This window comes from Netta rufina (genome assembly GCF_964035555.1).
Source record: "Netta rufina genome assembly, chromosome: 9".
Taxonomy (NCBI): domain Eukaryota; kingdom Metazoa; phylum Chordata; class Aves; order Anseriformes; family Anatidae; genus Netta; species Netta rufina.
The window spans coordinates 10,670,403-10,690,733 of NC_140132.1; the positions used below are offsets into that span (position 1 = coordinate 10,670,403).

The following is a 20,331-nucleotide window of genomic DNA, read 5'->3' on the forward strand; positions in this document are numbered from 1 at the left end:
CTGAACTAGAGGTTGTCTCCTTCTTGTTAGCCCTAGGTTGGATATTCTTTTTGCAAAGCTGCCTGGTGGCTCTTGAAGCCATGTGAAATTCTAAAGCTGGGTGCCAAACAGCGCTGCCGTGGCTCCATGGTGAAAGTGTTGCCGATGTGCCACCTGAACCGTGATCTTAAGTGAGTGCTTAATCTAGCTCTTCTGGGCCCTCTTTCTCAAGATGTTTCTGTGAAATCCAGAAGTACAAGGGGTGCTTGAAGTCTGAAAACACCCTCAAAAGCTGTTGCAGCAGAGGTCAGGTTTTTGTGGTGGAGCACAAATCGCTGGATCTTCTGGTGTGGAAGGTAGAACAGCTGCCCAGGAATTACTGTGTTCTTGTAAGGTGGATGACATCAATAAACTGAGGTAGATGATCTTCCCTTTTCAGAAAAGGAATTAGATTATTCCAGTTTTAGTGGACTGTTTTTCTTCCGCTTCTGTGCTTAACTGCCTAGAGATTATACCTTATGCAAATGTTAACTTTGCAAGCAAAATGCTGCACTAAAGGGCACCTTGCAATGAGCTGGGACCAGACTCCACAGCCTTCACAGAAAATCGGTAGATTCATAGCATCTGTAAAAATGTATTGACTCAACTTTATACTATTGAAGTCATATGAAATGAAGATTAATATATTTATGTTCTTGCTCATCCTTAACAAAAACTTTATTTATTAAACAGTCTGAAATAACTGCGTTAGGGGTGATGCTAGAGGAATCCTTTTGAGCATTATGAAAAAATTCCATGTCATTACAGATGTGAACGCTGTCTGATGAGGGCTGAAAGGTTGAGTGTTAATTCCCTTACAGAGCTCTAATCCTTCATAAACGTTTTGTAAGTAGATCCAGCTGTTGCATCCTACAAAATAGAGAATTAGAGAAACCAGAAATTTACATCCTACCTGTAGGAACCCCATACTGGGGAGGGAAGGAAGGAAGGAATCTCTAAAATCTGTTAGCGTGGAAGCAGAAAGATTCAAAAAGCCTTTTCTTTATTTTTATTTTTTCCCCATACCTGCTTAGGGTCCTGCCTGTCCTTTTCTTTCCAGCCCTGGAGGTGTCTGGATTAATTTTACGTACAAGAGTTGCTCTGTCCCCTTGCAAATCAGATGAAGCTTCAGCTGCATACGAATGCATTTTCTGAGTTCATAGTGCATTAGCACAGCTCTGTGAGTGCTGTCAGCAAAGAAATTTTTGTTTCCTGGTCCCAGGAAGAAAGGGAAATAGAGGAGACAGAACTGGCTCAGAGGCTGCATGAGCATCTCTGGTTTGCATACCAATACTGGCAGACTTTTCCCGACGTATGTGTTTGTGTAGCCATGCTGGCAGTGAATTTGGCTTTGGCTTACGGTGCTGAGTGGTCCCCGTGCCTGAGGAAATAACCAGCCTGGGGAAAGTAGCTGTGATCTCTTCCTGACTTGGCACAACTCACTTCTAGTAATGGGCCACCCCATACGGTGCATTCAGAGCATGTATAAATCCCAGAGACAAATTTTACAAGGTGGAATTAATGAAACATATTCCTCCATGAAAGTAATTGATCCCATCAGGCTCTTGTGGCTGTAAATTTTGTGGGGGCTGAAAGCAGCAAACTGGAAGAAAGCTTTATAACTTGCTGGGAATGGGGACTTACAGATCTGGATTTCATTCTCAAGGCAGGTAAACAGCTGCAGCCTAGGGCTGTGCAGCACTCTCTTTGATTCCTCTCGTGTTCATGTTTCCTCTTCCTCCTCCTGTACCTTTATAAAGAAAAGAAACAAGTTGCACTGAAAGTGGTGGCTTGCGGCTTGGGAAGTCTTATTTGCTCCATGTAAGTGGTTGCCTCTGTACGGTTTGGGTTACCAGCTTGGCTTTCCTTGGCCATGTACTTGAGTTCTTCAGAAAAGTATCAGGTGAATACAGAAAGAACGTGCTCTGTACGTACATGCTGGGCTGGGAGCCCTGCCTTCTCTGTTGCTCTCTATAATTCATACCGTGTCTCAGTGTAGTGTACTTCCTATGCCATTGCTTTTAAATTATACATGCAGAAAGAAAGCTTAATGTTGTTTGAAGCCGTACTGTTCACCTAGCAAAAAAGTAGCCTTTGCAGCATGTCAGGCTCTTCTCTGTATCCCAAATCTACAGCCGTTTTGGACTCAAGTGATACTACTCAGTGCTCGTTTTATTTAGGCTTGCAAGTTGGCATTTCTCCCCATCACATTTCCTGTGAAAGCTGTTGTCCAAAATTGCCTGCCTGCCTCTCTGTCCCTATTTTGGTGTTCTCTCTGGGTGTCTTGCAGTCTAACTTCCATGCTACTTGTCTCTTCTTTGCCAACTTTTCTGCTCTTGATTCTCCTCTCCCTTGCTCTCACTCCAAGCATGGAATATGCTTTATTCCTGCTTTTACTCATTCATCTAATCCAGAACTTGTTTATCTAGGCCCTTCGATCCCTGTTTCCAGCATGCTTCCATCACTTTTCTACCTTGGTGTTACTTTCCTTATCACATCTTGCCAGTCCATCTCTACTTTTGCCCACACCCTGCCCGTTCCACCAGTCAGCTGCTTCTCTGCTTTCAGCAGCCTTCCCCGTTTGCCTTTCACTGCCTCCCAGCAGTGCAAAATATTTTTTCCATGTCCAGCTCAATGACTGCCAGTCTCTGGAATTTGTATGCTCTCTGCCCTTCTTTGCTTCCTATTTACGTTAAAGACACAAAGCTCACCCCAGAACGGGAGGCGCACCCTAGGCCAGGATTCCTGTCCTGTGCTGAGTGATGCCTCAGAGGGTGCCAGAGTGGCTGGGGAGGAGGAGGAGAGGTTTGGTTTGGAGCAGGCATAAGGAAGCTGGCTGAGCTGTGCCAGGGCAGTGACTCGTAGCCCAGCCCTTCTCTTATGCTACAGGGAAATGGAAGTGGAGCTGCTCAGAGCATGTGGAACCAGCCCCAAGTGGCATCGCAGCTGGAGTCGGTTCCTCTGCTCTTGCTGCAGGGTGCTGCTTGTTGCTTCCTCTGATATCCCTCAAGCATTCTCTAGTCAGCTCTTGCACCTCCTGAAGTTTCCAAGGTCACATCTGAAGTCTTTTGACCCAAGTGCCGTAATCAGTATTGATGATGCCATCTACTTGGTTTTGCTAGTCACCAGTTTTCCCATCGATACGTGTGGTTACTGTGCCTGCCTTGTGTGTGTGCAGTGTCTTTAAATCTGGAGTCATAACTTCTGTGTGTGATGGCAATCTGGAGGGGAGGAAGAAAAGGGGGGTGTGCAATAATAAATTACCATGTCCTGGGATTCAGCTGCAGCTTCTCATTTCTTCACACAGGATCCAGTTTATGGAAAAGGGAAACTTGGAGAAATTCAAGGACTTGTCCTGGGAATGCTGGACACTTTTAACTATGAACAAGTAAGTTGCACGTATTTCTATTCTGTCCACCCCTAAATACAGGGATTCTTTTTAGTGTCTAGCCTACTTCTCTCTGATTTGCTATTTTTCTCTGCAAGCAAAGTAAATGGGCACGCAAGTGATCTTTATTTGTGTGATCTGGGGAAGGTGAATGAGTTTGTGTAGCTTGCAAGCATATTACAAGTGAAGGGACCGACAGGTATGTGGTGATGTGAACACCTCTGTAGTGGAGATTTATGTTAAATGAACTGGAAGCATGAACACCTGCTTTTTTTTTTTTCCTGCACTTAGGGAGTCAAAGGCACAAAAGCAATATGGTTTGTTTGTTTGTTTTTTTTAACATGATTTTAAATATGTGCCTTTTAAATTAGTCTGTTTTGCCATTTCCCAGTGGTAACACTGCACTTCCTTTGTCACCCTATTACATTTTATCTGTCTGACTCCTGCCTTTCTCTGTTCAGTTTTAAATCCCAGAGAGTCTCCAACCTTCTACGTTTTCTAAAGGTCATTTTTCCTGAAACAGAACGTGTAGTCTTCCTCCAAACTCGCTGTCTCCTGTTTTTTCTACCATAAGGCGCTACCATTGTAGCTAGTGCTCAGGCCTCCATGCAGCATCATCCAATTTAAAAATAAAATGGGGAATAGCTTTACTGTAGAGGACTAAATGTAAAGAGAGATTCTCTGAGTTTTTGAGGAAGGTCTGCTCTGAGCAGCACAGGCTCTCTGATCTGTTGTTGATAGCAGTTGTCTGGTAAAGGCTGCGTATTCATTATACGGACCAGGCCATTGCCTTTGATTTTTGTCTTTCTAAGGAACCACCAATACAACCTCTGAAGCCTTTGGTGAGTTTGTATCAGAGGGCATCAATAAGTCACAGATCAAAGCACCTATCCCTGATACCTGTTTTGTTGTTGCTTAAGGAAGCACTGGCCACTAAAAACTAAGGGTGTTTTGCTTTTGGTTCTTAGAAATGAAGCTCTCAGTTGGGAAGAGCTAGCAGATGAGAGAGATGCAGTGTTCTTTCATATTTTAATTGTGATAGTGCATTGGACTTTGATTTTTCTCTGTACATTTCTAATAAAATAGGGGGTTGTATGCAGTAACTTAGCAGGTAGAGGGGAAAAGAAGCCTGATACAGAAGATGACAAGATGAGCTTGCTCTCCCACATCTCTTTTAATGCTCTCAGACAAAAATCAATAAGGCACTTATCTATCTATTTAGGAGTGAAAAGGTATCGTCGGCATTAACTTGTGGTAAAAAGGTAAGTATTTTGAAGACAGCAGCTACAAAATGTAAAAAGAAGCAATTTTGTGTGGTTGGGTTTGTTCTTAGCAATCTGATAAGCCACTTGTTATGAAGAACTGAACATTGTGGATTTTTTGCACTGTGAAGATGACACAATGACTTAGGTACTCTGCATATTGTCTTCCACACAGACCCTTCTAGAGACAACTACGAATCTTTTAAACCATGATCTCCACTGGTCGCTGTGTAACCTAAGAGCTTCTGTCACTAGAGGGCTTACCCCAAAGCAGGATTACTGCTGCATTTGTCTACAGCAGTACAAAAGAAGGCAAGAAACTGCTGATGAAATCATTGTTTTCAGGTAAAGTTAAGAGGATAGATTCACAGATGTGTTCATGTTAGTAGTTTAAAATAAAAAATAATTTTAAAAGCTACTGGTCTTCTCTAAGTAATAGTATGTATTCCTGTGGGCATGTATCTCCTGTTCCCTCGCACTGTGAATGGGCTGGCCAGTCAAACTGATCAGAGCCTGATTCTTTGCATTTAGCCACCTCTGTCTTAGCTGAAAAAAAAAAATTCCTTACAGTTTTGTGAGAGCAGTTCGGGAAGCTGTCAATTCATGCCAGCTCTCCTGGCAAAGCATGTGTTAGCAGAAGTTGATTCTCTGATGTACACGGACAGCACAGTCCTCATCGATACCCTTAACCACCTGTGAGCCCCTACTGAGCAATGCTGTAAAACAGAGCAGAAACTCTTTGCAGAGCTTCATAACACATAAATGGTCTGAAAACTGGATTCAGCAAGTAAAACCAGGGGCACTGTGTGTTGCTGCCAGCTGACCTACTGCTGTTCTGTGCCAAATACAGTGCTTTGTGCTGGGGAAGTCTTGGGGCCCGGTGGATACCTGTTGTCCCAGAAATAATTGCAGCATTGTGGTTTTATTTGCCTATATTTGTACATCTCAGATCTATTGCAGCCCTGATGATGTGCTCTGGCACCTGTAATATTCCTGTCTGTGGCCAAGTAGCCGTAAAACAGGATCATTATTCCTTTAGTATTGTGATCTGTAACTGCATCAGCAAATGCACATCTGCTGGTACTTTTGCAAGGCTAGAAATCCTGCAGGAGAGTGTGGAGGTATGAAGGGGGTGTACACACTGCTGGTGTATATGCAGCCAAACAGACTTGTTTTCCATTCACCAGAGATTTCCTCCACAAACTATAGTGCCGATAGGCTGCATTACCCTGCTTTAACAGAAGTTTTCTCCTGCCTTTACAGCTGTGGCCACTTGTACCATTCTCTGTGTCTGCTGAGTAAAGAGTGTGGGGTAGTAACCAAAGGCCTGATGCGGTGGATGTGCTATAAATGCAACTCAAGCAACAAGGGAGGAAAACTGAGTGAGAACTTTTCAGAGCTGAAAAAAGGAAGTGCGACATCCTTGGCGCAGGTAAGGCTTGTAAAGCGTTTTCTCTTCAAGTTAACTTCTAGACTTCAGTGCTTTGTTTTCATGCCGTACTCTGCTTCCAGACAAGCCTACAGTCAGTGTCAAACAGTATCTGCAGTTAGCTAGTCACATTTATGAATTTTGTTTTGGTGTGGGTATACAGAGCTGTGCAAGAAAAGATAATGTGTCCATCCAGAAGGTCTGGGAACCACTAGCTAGTGTGAAGGGAAGCTGGATACGTGCAGCTGATTATCTGACAGATGCATCCACTGCTTTGTCTTGTTTGTGAGAGCCTGCGATGGGCCAATGGGGACAATTCCCTTCAAACCATATTTAGCTGTGTTTTATGTAAAACTTTTAGTAAAAGCTGGTGCATTCTTGTGGTTGGACTGTAGAACCTCTGTTCTACCTTCCTAGCCTGGCTCTGGGTAAGGGATCTGGAATTGATTTGACTCGTAAAATGCTAGCACAATGTTTAAAGAAGCGTGCATGTAAACAAGACTGCTGCAGCTGTATTTAGGCAAGAGAACGGATAATTAGTTTGTATTCGTAAGGGGGTGTCGAGAGGCAGGAGACCTTTTCTCCATTAACACCAGTGACAGGACCCGCGGGAACGGGGTTAAGCTGAGGCAGGGGAAATTTAGGCTGGACGTCAGGAGGGGGTTCTTCACAGAGAGGGTGGTTGCACACTGGAACAGGCTCCCCAGGGAAGTGGTCACTGCACCGAGCCTGTCTGAATTTAAGAAGAGATTGGACTGTGCACTTAGGCACATGGTCTGAACTTTTGGGTAGACCTGTGCGGTGTCAAGAGTTGGACTTGATGATCCTTAAGGGTCCCTTCCAACTCAGGATATTCTATGATTCTATGAGTTATTGTCAATATGTGCAAGAAGTTTCACCACGCCTACTTCAAACAGACACTCGGTCTCAATGTGCATGCTGCTGTGTTTTCCCTGGCCCAGTACTGTGGACTGGAAGCAAAAATAGCAGGTAGCTTGTTGGCATGTCTTTGAGAAATCCTGAATGGGGGTGGAGCTGATCTCTGCTGTCCCATGTTCCAGTCAGGGTCACTGATGAGGGTTTGTTCCTAAACGCCTCGAGGTACATGGGACACTTGTCACCACCCAAATGGCACGCAAAGCAATGTATTTCCGCTTCTGAACGCAGAGTAATTCAATCTGGGAGTACGTTTTTATAGTACTACTTCAGTTTTCTTCTAGCTGATTATTTCAATTTCTGCCAAATCAATTCTGATCAAAAGATAGCTAACAGCATTAGTCAACTTCCATCAGCTTCTGTATTAACAAAAAAAGAAGCTTCCTGTTTGAAGGGAGACTTAGGGGAAAAGCAGTCTCTGAGGAGTGCAGGGAGCACAATGCAATCTTTGCAGTCAGATTGTGTTAGTTTCTAATATGGTGACAGAAAGAAAAGCTTTCCCAGTAGAGACTGTAAATCGACTGCGATCCAGCCTGCGTACAAATGGTTGGCATTTTGTTTCCATCCCGTTCGCAGTGAGATACAGATACTGGCTCTAAAGCTGGGCAGAATCAACAGCTCTGTATTTTACCCCCTACACTTTTGCTCCAGAGGAATGCGTGCCAAGCAGGTGTGCCAGACCAGACTTAGCTTGAAAAGCTAAAGGCAAAATTAAGTGCTAAAACCACGCCAGTCATTAAAGTGCCTGGTGTTTCACAGCACTGCCTCATAACTTAATTATTGCTGGGCTTCTCGTGAGCTGGTCAGAGAAGCCCTGTGTCTCCCTGTCAATACTGGCCTAGACACACCTGGGAGCAGAACGAAGCAGAAAATGCTCCGGATGACACGGGAGCGATGAGGGCAGGGAGGAGGTGATGCTGCCCTTTAATGGATCCGTTTGCAGAAGTGAGGGACTGGCTGGGGACTCAGGCCTTAAAGGGAGCCACGTGGAGAGGGACTGGATGGGGAAAAAAAAGGGTAACAGCAGAGATCATCTGATGCTAGGCTAGAAAACATCCATGCAAGGTTACCCGAGTGCTGGATGCTTCCCCGCTGTCTGTCATGTGCTCTTGGCAGGGAAACACATCCTTCCTGCTCCGCGCAGCCGGCCCGGTGCAGCTTGGCTCGGGCTCCTCAGAGCACCAGCACTGCTTCCAGCCCCCCGCCTCCTCCTCCTGATGGCCCAGATCCTCTCCAAGTTTGCGATGTTCATCATATATTTAAATTATAATATTTAACTGTAGCGCTTGCATGTGATTAAACTGTTGTGCAGTCACATCTTTAAAAAGCTGAATATATTTAGACTTGGCGAGACTGAAATCTCTAGCTTCTCTGGGAAGTTTGTTTGCTTAACAATCGCTGCTCTGTAGTGTTAATTAACCCTGTGAGGTAACGATTCAGCTGGCGGGGAGCAGTCTGAGGTACAGAGCTGACTTGTTCTGGGGAGATGCTGGGAGGGTGCAGGGGCTGCACTGAGGCCGACAGCAGCAGGCCGCAGGCAGGCCGGCGCTGCGGGGCTGGGTCTCGTGCAAACTCAAATTAATTTAAGCAGAGGTTCTTAGAGAATTACACGTGGGAATAGCTAAGCTCGGCAGGGCATAATCCCCGTGCTTGTTTTGGTGTGGCACTGGTCCATGCAGAAGGCCTGGGGCTGGTGGGAAGGTGGGGCTGGTTCCCCAGCAGCCGAGCGGTGCGGGGTGCTGGAGAGAGGAGCAGACAAGCAATTTGAGGAGCAGACCCAGAGGTTTGTGCTCATCACGCTGTGCTTGCTTCCACACCTGGCGTTTCTGCAGAGAATGACCAGGACATCCCAGGGAGGTCGCACTGACACACCTGCTGCTTTGGGCCCTGCCTCCCCGCACCCTAGAGAACCAGCTCCGAAGCTCCTGGGATGTTTTGTGTATGAGGCCATGGGGAGGCTGTTTCTTTGCAGATCCTGGAAGCGCTGTCTGTCCCCTGATATGAGCTAATGCTGGTGTCTTCTGTAGTGAAATCTTCACTTTAGATACTTATTTTCTTAGTAGGCCTTGAATTAGGAGCAGATTCATACTGAGAGATGCCACCAAGCATCTGGAGTGCATTTCATAGTACCGGTTCTGCTCTGTTGAAACAAAGACTGTCAGTTTGAATTCTGCAATGTTGTAGAGATTTATATGTGAAATGACAGCCCAGCAGACAGTGTTTTCTCTGTCCCTGCTTTGCATGCATGACTTCTGTAGCAATTGCCTTAAAACTGAGGGCGGTGGAGAGGTGCCACAGACCAGCACGGAATCATTATTGAATCCGGCGACGGCTGTATTTACGTGGAGCCTCACTCTGGTAGGGGCTTCAGGCATCTTGCCCCAGCAAAGGAGAGGAATAATGAGAAAAGGCCAAAGGGGCTTTCTTTCCCATTCATTTTTCTCACCAAAAGTTTGTGCTTTCTGTGTTATCCCTAACACCTTGCTGTCCTGCCAAGGGTAATCTTCAGTGTCTAAACCCCAATCATCTGTCCTGTCTGCCTTACCTTATCTCTTTCCAGAAATGAAAGTTTGTGCGTGTTGTTTTTCATAATCTCTTTTAAAACCTTCACTGTGTTTTTTTTTTTGTGTTGTGGTGATTGAAGTTAACTGATGCAGAAGCACAGTAGATAGTCTTTTGCCTAAATACGTAAGTGAAATAGTCTCTGTATCTTAGTCATTGGTCTTCAAAACTAATTTGCCTTGTTACGGTGAGGTAGGTAGCATTTTCCATTTATTCTGCCAGGCTGCGCGGTAGGGATCAGGGAGAGGAGCACAGGCTTGGTTTTTGGACCATGAATTCTGCAGAAAACGCTGTGAAAGACTAAGCTGAAATGCTCTGGTGCTTCCATGTCTGAGAGCGATGTGAGTTCTGAGGGCACCATTGTTAGAGCTGTCCAGATGGCAGATATGTTTTATTCAGGAGTTTAATCCTGTGAAGTCACGCCAGGACGGACAATGAGAGTGATCCGTGGTTAATCCAGTTTGTTGGACTCTGCGTTTGGGCTCTGCTCTGCAGCCTGTCTCTGGCACCCCTCTGCAGTGCAGCTTTCCTTCCAGCATGGGGGGGTTTGACAGCACCTGAAGAGGCATTGGTACCACATTGTATCGCTCGCCTCTGCAGCACGTCTGTGTGCTTTCTGTTGGGTAAGAATGAGGGTTAGGACTCTTTTTTTTTCCCCCCCCAATACTTATTTTAGAGCTAGAAAAACATTACATGACCTCTGTCAACCAGTAGACGGAGCCAATTTTACTGTTCTCAGTGTAATGGCGACCATCAGCCATTACCCTGACTCCAGCAATACCAGAATTTTCCAAGGACTTTTTAACTTTGGAAATATCCACGCATGAATTTTTCCCCAGGTGGCACCAGGCAGATAATGAGCACTGCGTACGGTGACAGGATGGCAAATTCTCCTCAGGGAGCCCTGTCCCTCAGCCTTGGAGTTGATGTTGGTGGTGGGTTCCTCAGCTTCTACAACGCTTAGAAAGTCCATGTGAGGAAGGACGGGGAGGCGCTTGGTACTATTGGCACCTTATCAGCAGAACATCTGTGTTTTAAGATTTCTTCTAATATATTGGAAGCAAAAATGATTTAATAAGAAGAAAACTGAGTGCAGGGGTTTAAATTAGCAGCCAGAAGAGGGCTGGCAGCAAAGTTAAAACCGAAAATAAAATACAAATTTAAAGCAACTAATTTCGGGAAAACAGGCATCCTTTAGCAGCTTCTAAATCAAAATTGACTGTTTTCTTGCACTTTCCATGTTCCTGGGTAGGTTTTTTTTTTTTTTTTTTTTTTTTTTTTTTTTTTTTTTTTTAAGAGAAAATCTGACTGAATTGTGATTGCTTCCCCTGGCCTTTCAGATGTAGTAGTCTGCAGTGCAGCAGAAGTTTTTTTCTGCCTGCAACCCAAAGTCATGCCCTCTGGCACCGGAGACAGGCTGACACCAGGCGCAGACAGCTTACTTCCAGACTGCCTAACGCAAAGACCAAAGCAGCGGGCTGCTCCCCAGGTGTTGTGTCCTCGCTAAGAGAAAGGGTAGCAAAATTTTGGTGTGTAATCTTCGCTTCAAATCTCAGTTTCAGAGAAAATATTCTATGGTTCAGTGGAAATTCCCGTGTTTGAATAAAACATCTCAAATCTAGGAGGGTCTGCAAATCAGGCTCGCAGGAACGCAGTGACAGCTGCGGGGCTGCTGCAGCCTGTCGACGTTCCCACAAGCTGCACCAGTCCCTGCTGCCAGCAGCTCTGTGCGGCTCCACGCCGCTCGACAGTCGTGTGCCTGCTCCCCGAGAACCAGCACCGCTCGCTGCAGGGCTGCCGTGTGACATTGCAGGCTTTCAGCCTGTCTTTGCACATCTGCTGTGGAGCACAGGCAGGAAAGAAACAGCGTGACTTTGTCTGCTAGTGGAGGCTGCTTGTCCAGAGCCAGCGTGGTGCTCGGTGCTCCCGGTGGCTGCTGCTCCCCTGGGCTCTGTGCTCCTCCTGAGCTGAGGAATGAGAAACTGCTAAGGGGTCAGGAAGGCCCTACAAGACTGTCCGTTCTCCTTGATGCCCCTTCAGAGGGGAGCAAAATAAGCGGGAGCTGAGGTTTTGTTTCACTTTGCAGTCCCCAGGCGGGAGACTATGAGAGGGAATTACGGCCGGGCCAGTGGTGGTGTGGGAGCCAAGGGGTCACTGGCTGTCTTGGGCAGCCTTCAGAAGTACAGGTGGTAGACAAACATCTCTTCCCTCAGCAGCAGCAGGTTAATGCACGGGTGGCAGGGGCTTTGAAGGGGACAGATAGCAGAGGTGTCTGCGTTTTCACTGAGGGTTGGGGTCATGTTATCAACCAGCCCCTGACACGAGGCCTTAGCGAATCCTTCTCACCCCGGGTAGAACTTCTCTCCTCTGCACCTCGTCCTTCCCTTTCTCGCCCTGAAGTCCTGCCACTGAGAGGACACCGCACCTCTTTAGTCTTCTGTGCCCAGCTCTTGTGGAACACTGTCAAGCAGCCTCCATAGCTCATGTTTAGAAAGTGAATTATTTGTCTCGCGTGATGCTTTTACTATCTTGGGCTTGGGCACCGAACTGGGATCAGACCGAGCACAGGTAGTTGGGCAACATCTAATGTGATGTTTATTCCACACGCTGCTGTGCTTCCCCTGGAGCCTGCTACATTATTTATAAATGCTTTGTCTGCTGGGCCACAGTGTCCAGTGAGGATGCTCATAGTGAGGCTGTGTGGTTTTTGTTTATCTAATTAATCCCGAGCAGCGTTGTTGCTCCTTTGGCTGAAGGCAGCAGCAGAAGTCCTTGGGAATATTCCAGCAGTGCCTGGCGTGAGCGTGAGCTGCTGAGCACAGGGAGAACAGGGATGCCAGTGTGCTTTCTGGATATTCCATACAGACAGCTCTCCTTCCTCCCCCCTCCTCAGTCGCTGCAGTACCTCACATGGCAGCAGCAGTGGGGCCACCAGTGCACTGCTAAGCCTCTCCTCTTCCTTGCCTCGAGTGGGAGCTCTGCTCCTGAAGTTCAGCGAAGTTCAGCTGGGACCAAGAGACACCTGCCCTCCCCGTCCTGCTCCCGAGGAGATCGGAGGAGGGCTGTGGTGAGGCAGTGCTTCAGTTCTCTGCAGCTGCTGCTTGCAGCGCTGCCAGCCCCGAGGGACCGGCACCGTGCCCACGGCTGGAGCCCTGCACGTGCTGGTGGAGGTGGGTGCCGACACTAAGCAGCACCTCGTGCTGCTGTGGTGGCCCCAGGCCGTCCTCCCAGCAAAGATGTTGCTTGCTTGCAGCACTGCCTGGCGTGGCCTGCAGGGCCGGGTGCCCCGCTCCAAGGGGATCGCCTGGGCTGCGTCTGTCCTGTACCAGGGGTGCGGATCCGCAGCGACACATCTTTGTTCTGTGAGGAGTTGCCTGAGGTTTTCTGGAGTTAACAATTCTCTAATGACTGTGGGTCAGAGCAGCAGCCTGCCTGCTTTGCTGTCCTTTCATGTGATTGTTCCATGGCTCTGGGAGCACCGTGAGAACAGCAGGTCCTAATCCTGGGCAAGAGCAGCAGATTTCCTTAGCCTTGTGTGAAGTGGCTCATCCCACATTAAAAAACTCCGGGCGGGTACCGCTCTGTAAGGCTGCTTACTGGAGGCATGGAGAAGTTCGCGTCCTGTCGCTGCAGGGGAGGGCTGGCAGGAGGCAGGTTTGGTGGCTGGTGCCGGTGGGCTCAGCTCTTTAAAAGAGGGAGCCAGGTGTTGCTTTTATTCCTAGGAATCCCGAAACCTTCCCCAGGACTTCTGGCTGCATCTGTCCTGTGTTAGGAAGCGGCCCTCCAAGGTAATGCGGTGCAGCAGCACGCTGTCAGATGGATGTAGCAATGTCTTGTGTGGGAGCTGTGGCTCCGAGAGGCAGCACTTAGATGGCTCTCTTGGTGTGACTGTTATCGGTGCCTCTGCTTACAACTGCGGCATGATCTGCTTTGCTTAGGCACGAGCTGATGATGGATTTTGTAGCTGTTAAATTAAAGATAATTGCAGGCTTAGGAGGGTGGTGTGGTGACTACCAGAGGGGGGTGGAATACGTGCATGCAAAATGTGCTACGAGAGATTAGCATTATAGTGGTGGGATCTCAGTACGACAAAAAGGCACCTTTCGGGTTGCTGGCCCAGCATCTCAGGGGGATAAACTGAGTCTCTTGGATTCTGCATCGAGTCTGAGACCTTCCTGAGGCGGTGCAAGGGTTGGGCTGGAAAGGGCTTGGAGGAGCTGAAGCGATTCAGAGCTGATGTAGCCCATAATGAGCTGAGTGGCCCCGGGGTAGTGCTGGAGGCCGTGGCTGCGTTGGGGGGTGAGCGGAGGAGCTGAGCAGATTCCACTAACGCCTGAGTGCTGATGCTGGACTCTGAGAGCCTGCCTGTAGCTCTTGAATGGAAACATGCCTTTAGTGACACGGTTAAAAAAGGAAGAGGCCTGACAGCAGCCGTTCCCATGACAACAGCGAGAGTTGCCTGCAATATTTCAGCTCATCAGCCTGGAGAACAGCCTGATTGATAGTTACATACGCGTGGTAGAGAGATAACAGAAGAGGGGAGGCCAATTATATTGCATTTTCCTTGTCCTTGAATGCCTGTGGCCACACAGCAAATGCAGAGGGCAGTTTTTCCTTGTTCTTCTGTTGATAGTCTTTTCTTTTTTTTTTTTTTTTTTCCCCCAAGTAGGAATGACCTGCATGGCCCTTGGGAGTGCCTCTACGCCCTGTCAGCTGCAGATGTGTGACCCTTACGGTCACAGGCTCTCTGGTTCAAAGCCTATGCCATCTGCGCAGGGACTATCAACATTTGGCTCCTTGATTGGTGGTTACAAATAGTTATTTACAATATAAATAATGTAATGGAAGGGGAAGAAATGAGTTTAAGCACAAGCTCCTAGCATGAGCAAGCTGTAGTCAGGACGTTGTTCGTCTCAAACCACTTGATGAGCATCAAAAGTACAATGTACGGGGCTTCAAGAGTAACAAGCCTACTTGGGTTTCAGGAAATGTGTGGCAGGTTGGGTGCATTCCCTCTGAGCACTGCCATGCCCTCCAGCTCTGCAGCATTTCCAGGACATTCATGTGGTGAAGAGGCAGGCGGATGCATGCCGAGCTTCTGCCCAGGCTGGGCTTTGCTCAGAGCTCAGTAGGAATGGGGGCACATGAGGGAGGAGATGCCAGAAGATAGGGGCAGGTAAAGGTGCTAATGGGGAGTAAACAACCCCACCAAGGCTCTGAATAAACCATTCCCAGATGGAGTTTCCTTGATACCAGGGCCAACGTGGCTTTGGTGCTGCAGGGAGCGGCGGGCTGCTGCTGGGAGGGAGGCTTGTGCCACCAGGGAAGCCAAGGCTGCTGCCAGTGCCTTGCTCTGACTGGTGGTCGTGTGCTCCCTGTGGCGTTTGTGCACTGAGTTTTGTCCACCATGACTTTCTTGTGAAGCAGTTTGTTTTGGTTGATTTTCCTCATGCAGTAGCCAGAAGGGTTCCTGCACCAGGTTGCTGTAGCGTGTGCTTTATTTCTGCACGTAGCACTGGGAGTCGTCTTCACGGAGCTTTTGAACGTGGTCCTTAAACACGCCACAGAGCATGAGAAGCATAAAGGCAGCTGGCTGCTGCAGCACTGCAACCCCGGAGGAGAAATCCTCCCTGGAGAAAGGCCTCGTGGTGGCAGGAGCAGCAGCAGCCAGAGAGGAGCAGGACGTGCCCGCCTGGCAGCCACCCTGCCGGGCTGCAGGGAGCAGCAAAGCTCCACCTGCCCTTGTGGGGCCGATTCAGCCTTCAGCCCAGCTGGCCGTGCTCCTCGAAGTCATGCGGTGTCTTCAAATTGGGCTTGTTCTGTGGCCAAAAAGTTAAGGTAAATTCAACTTCAGTGAGCAGTCGCTTGTAGGACTGTAGCGGTTTGGGTTTATAGCCTTCGGGAAGTGTGTTTTGGGGAAAATATTTAAGAATGAATATTGAATGTTCCCTTAAAAATAGATCCCCAGAGACGACAGATGCCAGATTGCTGCTCATGAGGGAGGCTCTTCTCCCTGGCTCCTGTCGTAGCTCCTTGATGATGCTTTTGAAACAATCAAAATAGAAACATCGTGATGTGCTGAAATGGAACAAACCTTACGAGAATCCGTGATACTGTGTCATCCCTCCCTGGGACATTTAAATAATGCCTTTTAAAGCCGTTCGAGTACGCATTCCGCCCTTCCTGCCTAATAATTTGCTGCAGACCGTGGCACCTGTGTTTGCATCTCTGTTACCTTTACCCGCGGTGCTGCAGCAGCCCCCAGAGCTGCACAGGAGCAGCCTGCGCTGCTGGGGCTGCCTTCCCAAGGGCCGTGGTTGCCACTGGCGCATGAATTGCCTCCTCTCCCCACACCCTTTCTCTCCTCATTTCCTAGTTTTTAGCCCACTAGGGGAAAAGCAGACCTTAGGAGAGAGACCATTAGCAGATAATAATCATTTGAGCAGTTGTTGTTCCCAGTCGTACCCCCGCACAGGCTGTGCCTGATGGCAGCGTGCCGCTGGGCCGGCCGGGAGTGAGCAGGACCTGGGGGACCACAGGGAGAGAGAGGCCTGGGGGAGCTCGGGAGAGGCTGCTCGTCCTGGGAGACACCTTACTTCTCTTCCCGGCTGGCTGCGGTCCCATCCCCTTTTCTTCCTCTCTTCCTTTTCTTTTTTCTTCCCCCAAACGTAACTTTGTCTGCAGTCAGCTACAGCCTTCCTCCGCCCGAGTCATTGTGCACACAGCAGCACCTCAGCATCCTTTGTTCAACAGCAAGGTTTCCTTTCCAAAGTCACACAGCGCTACTGGCAGTGACTTGCAGCCAGAGGGAAGTGGCCTTATTTCCCCGACCAGGCTGCAGACTGGCTGCTCTGGGCCCAGTGTCAGGGGCAGGGATAAATTTGTGTATGTGAACTTGGCACCTTATTGTTTTTGTAACCTTCTCATTCTCTTCACCAGACAGGTTCAGAGTCTGTGTTAGATCCTCAGCAAATCCAAGCTTTTGACCAACTCTGCCGACTCAACCGAGGAACCTCCAGAGTACGTACCACCCGTTTTCCTTCCCGTTCTCAATTGGTGCAGGGCATTTTGCGTGTTGCCAGGCCTCTCATTAGAACTGGCAGCGTGGGCTTTGGCTTTTCTCTTGGGTTTCATTCAGTGCTGGCAATTTAGCATGCACAGAGCTGGCTGTTCAGCATCACAAGGCATCCACACTGCCTCTGACAGCTGAGGAAATTCACTGGCAGCAAAACAGTGGAAATGCCTCTGGCTCTGAGGCTGGGCCTGAAAGAGTCCATGGGGTGACATTTCTCGGGTACTTTTCAGATCCCTGTGGCTCCTATGCACAGAGGATCCCCTCCTCCTGTCCCCTGCGTGCTGCCCTGCTTGGCCAAGCAGGGCCACTCCCTCTGTCCCTGGCTTTTTCCTTGTGCCTCCTGCCTGTTCTGGCTGCGTTTTTTGGCACTCTGAGCTCTTTCTGGGATTGTTTTCCAATGATGTAATTTAAAAATAACCCAAAGACACGTGGAAAGTTGCTCAGCTCAAGACTGTTGTGCTGCAGATTTCTGTAGGGTCACCGCGCACAGCTTTTTCTTCGCGTGTTAAGGTTTCTCTAACTGCAGCAGGAGATGATCCCTGCGAGCTCTGAGCCCTTCTGCACCTTACACAAGCGCTTCAGGGGCCTCAGTTGACGCTGTCTGGGTTTTGTCTTGCAGCTCGCTCTCCTGACAGAACTGTCCCGCACCCATGGTGAAAAGCACGGGCTGCTCAGCGTGGCGCACGGGGACCCCGCCACCAGCAGCGTCTTCCAGAACGAGACCTTCCAGCTGCACCTGGCGCCGCCCCCGCTGGTGGAAGAGTAGCGCTCCTGCTCTGCAGCGAGCTTTTCTGTGACGATGCTGGAATTTCCCCGCTGCCCTTCCCACAGCCCTGTGTGCCATGCTGAGCCTTGCTGGGCATGTGAGGGTTTGCAGCAGCGGGCGAGCTCCTTGTGCCGCCGCTCACCGAACAGAGCGGCAGCTGGATGGGAAGCTGGGAAGCCTGGGGTCAAAACAGAGCATGCTGAAGCACTGCAAGCACCGGGGCTGACCCACGCTGACCTGCAGATTTGTGGCAGCACCCGTAACTTTGCCAAGTAACTGTGTCCTCTCCGCTACACTGGAGCCTGTGACACAGCGTGCCCTGCTGCCATGTGTGGGGTTTGAGGGCAAAGGATGGGCAAACCTGGGAAAGGCTGCGGAAAGCAATTCATGTGAGAAAATGAACCTGAGCATATTAAAAAGGCCCTTGGTTGAAATTGGGTGTGTGAGCTGTGTGCCTGGGGAGTGGGTAAGAGGCTGCTGGTGTGCCAGTGCTGCTGGCTGCTGTTTTCTTGGTTACAACTACTGCTCAACTGGTAGCAAAAGGGTGCTCTGCAAAAGTGGCACAGGAGCCAAAACAAAAGCTACAAGCCCTGCTGGGCAGCTTTGGGTTCTGCTTTCTGTCTGCCTGCAGTCCTGGCTGGCCTGAAAGGGCCGTGGGATGGCTCAGTGTGGTCTGAGGCAGGTCCTCGGGTGCTGCAGGGGGAAGAGGATCGGTGTGACTCTTACTGATTGCTGAAGGTTTGTCACTACTAAGCTCAACTCTTTCTTGTTGAACACCAAGCTGGGGAGCGTCACTAGGTGAGGCTCGGCGTCTGGTGGCACCTTTATCAGTCTGCTCACAGAGTGGCAACCTAATAGCAGTGGTGTTTGTGTGGTCTCCTCTGGCTTGTGAAATGGCGTTACCGGGTTCATGATCACCACCTCCTCTCTCCCTGTGTCTGTTCTGGCACCAGCACTGGGACGTGTTGGGATAACACCCCCTTGGTGTCCCAGCCAGCACACCTCAAAGCTGCAAAGTCTTCAGATGCCTGGTACCCGAGGCGGGGCTCTGTGCCCTGCAGGAGCACCAGGCAGGTGGAGCTCCGTGCACAGAGCTCACCCAGAGCCACAGGGCTCTTCCAGGCATTTGGTACGTGTCAGGTAATGCCATCTGAAGCTGTGAGTGAGCTCTCCTTTGTTGGAAACCCTGCAGTGTTTCACTGTATTATGGGAAATACACAGTTAGGACAATCAGAACTTGAGTTGTTGAGTATTTTATTAAAGAGGAAATATACACACCTCTCCCTGGCGGAGTGGAGCAACTAGCTCAGGGCAAGTCTCTTACAGCACGTCTGCGCAATGTTTGTGCGAACAAAAGAAGTCACGTTTCTGTGAGGAGCATTTTTCTGATCTGGGGTGCGTGATGGAGCGCAGTGAGAAACCTGCCCCTGCGCTGGCTGCTAGGACGCTTTCCAGAACTAGCCCTGTCCCACACCAGGCTGCTCCTCTCAAGTTTTACAACAGAAGGAAGAGGCAGCTTATTGTGCTTGACATCTGAACAAATCCTGGGTAGGAGACACTCACAGCTTGTGAATATTGCTAATTACTTTACAGTTAAGAAAGAATGTATCCTGACGACAGTGATATGAACCTGCAAGACCACAGGACCGCATGGTAAGTCTTGGTCATGAACACCCAGCTCATCTCACTGCGCTCGCAGCAGGTGCCCCCAAACAGCAGCAGGACGCAGCGGCAGCCCCTCTGTGCTGGCAGAGCAGACCACGGGCGCTCTCGTGGAGCAGGAAGGGCCTGGTGGCCTCAGCAACAGCAGGTGAGGAGCACCCTGGTCTCGGGAAGGGCCCCGGACGTACCCATGCCCACCAGTCTCCCGGCCTCCCTGGGAAGGCTGAGGCAGACCAGGCACCAGAGCAAGTGTTTGCAGCTCTCCACTCAGATTACAATTGAAAGATTAAATATGAGTAAATGCTGTAGGCTTATACATAATGCTTTCTTCTACCTTACGAGATGTGCCTGAATGGTCAAAAGACACTAAAACATTGTTAGAAACCTTAGTTAACCAAGAAAGACAATCCTGCCCTCAGAAAATAATTAAAACCTTACTTAGTTTTACTACAGCCTTTGTTTAAATGCCCTCAAAGAAAGAAAACAGGATACTCAAGTGCCTTGTGAGAATGTATCTGTTCATGCAATGGCCCAACTTCCTCATTTAACAAGCATTGCACTTTTTTTATATAATTCATCAAAACTATAAAACCTATTATTTTTTGTCTGAAAGTGTTAGTCTAAAAAGTACAGTATTACTTTATAACCATTTATGGTAAACTCCTAGCACGCGCATGTGCACATACACACACTGTTGCCTAAACGTTTTCTAAAGATACTGATTACAAAGTGTATAAAATTAGTAATACATTGTCAGGATACAGTGAGAGATGAGCCATCCTATAACACGGACTATAATCTAGTATCAATCACTAAACTGTACACGTTTATACAGCCTTATATTCACCGATGACTTTTGAAACGTAAACAGCAAGTACACAACGAAATCCAGTAACGCTGTTGAAAACAGTTATTACTGACTCCAACTGATTCAAGCTGACTGAAATCTTCTGAGAAAGGTATTTTTGTTCCGTTAAGGAGGGCTGAAACAAAACCACCAGCAGAACAGCTCTTTCTCACCAGCTATGCGAGCAAAACTTTAAAACCTGCTCTTGAACTGGGTGCAGAGGAGAGTGAGCCGAAGCTTCCTTGCTCAGCATCAGTGGCCGTGGCTGCGTCTGGACAAGCACACGCGCTACGCGTGCCTGGGCCACCTCACGGGCACCTCCGTGCTGTCCCCAAGCTCTGCCAACACAGTGGTGTGGCTGAAGGATTTTGTGTTTTAAGCTTTGT

At 48.7% G+C, this 20,331-nt stretch overlaps 1 protein-coding gene across 1 annotated transcript in view; it reads left to right on the forward strand.

Moving 5' to 3' along the window:
- The window catches only part of VPS8 (VPS8 subunit of CORVET complex), a 76,162-nt gene extending 58,308 nt beyond the window's left edge, over positions 1-17,854 (forward strand). Inside the window, exons 41-45 of the mRNA XM_084291964.1 lie at positions 3,326-3,406; positions 4,844-5,013; positions 5,932-6,100; positions 16,535-16,615; positions 17,290-17,854. Coding sequence (XP_084148090.1) covers positions 3,326-3,406; positions 4,844-5,013; positions 5,932-6,100; positions 16,535-16,615; positions 17,290-17,436 — 648 coding nt within the window. The 3' untranslated portion in view covers positions 17,437-17,854. The remainder of the gene's footprint in view (positions 1-3,325; positions 3,407-4,843; positions 5,014-5,931; positions 6,101-16,534; positions 16,616-17,289) is intronic.
- Positions 17,855-20,331: the final 2,477 nt, after the last annotated feature.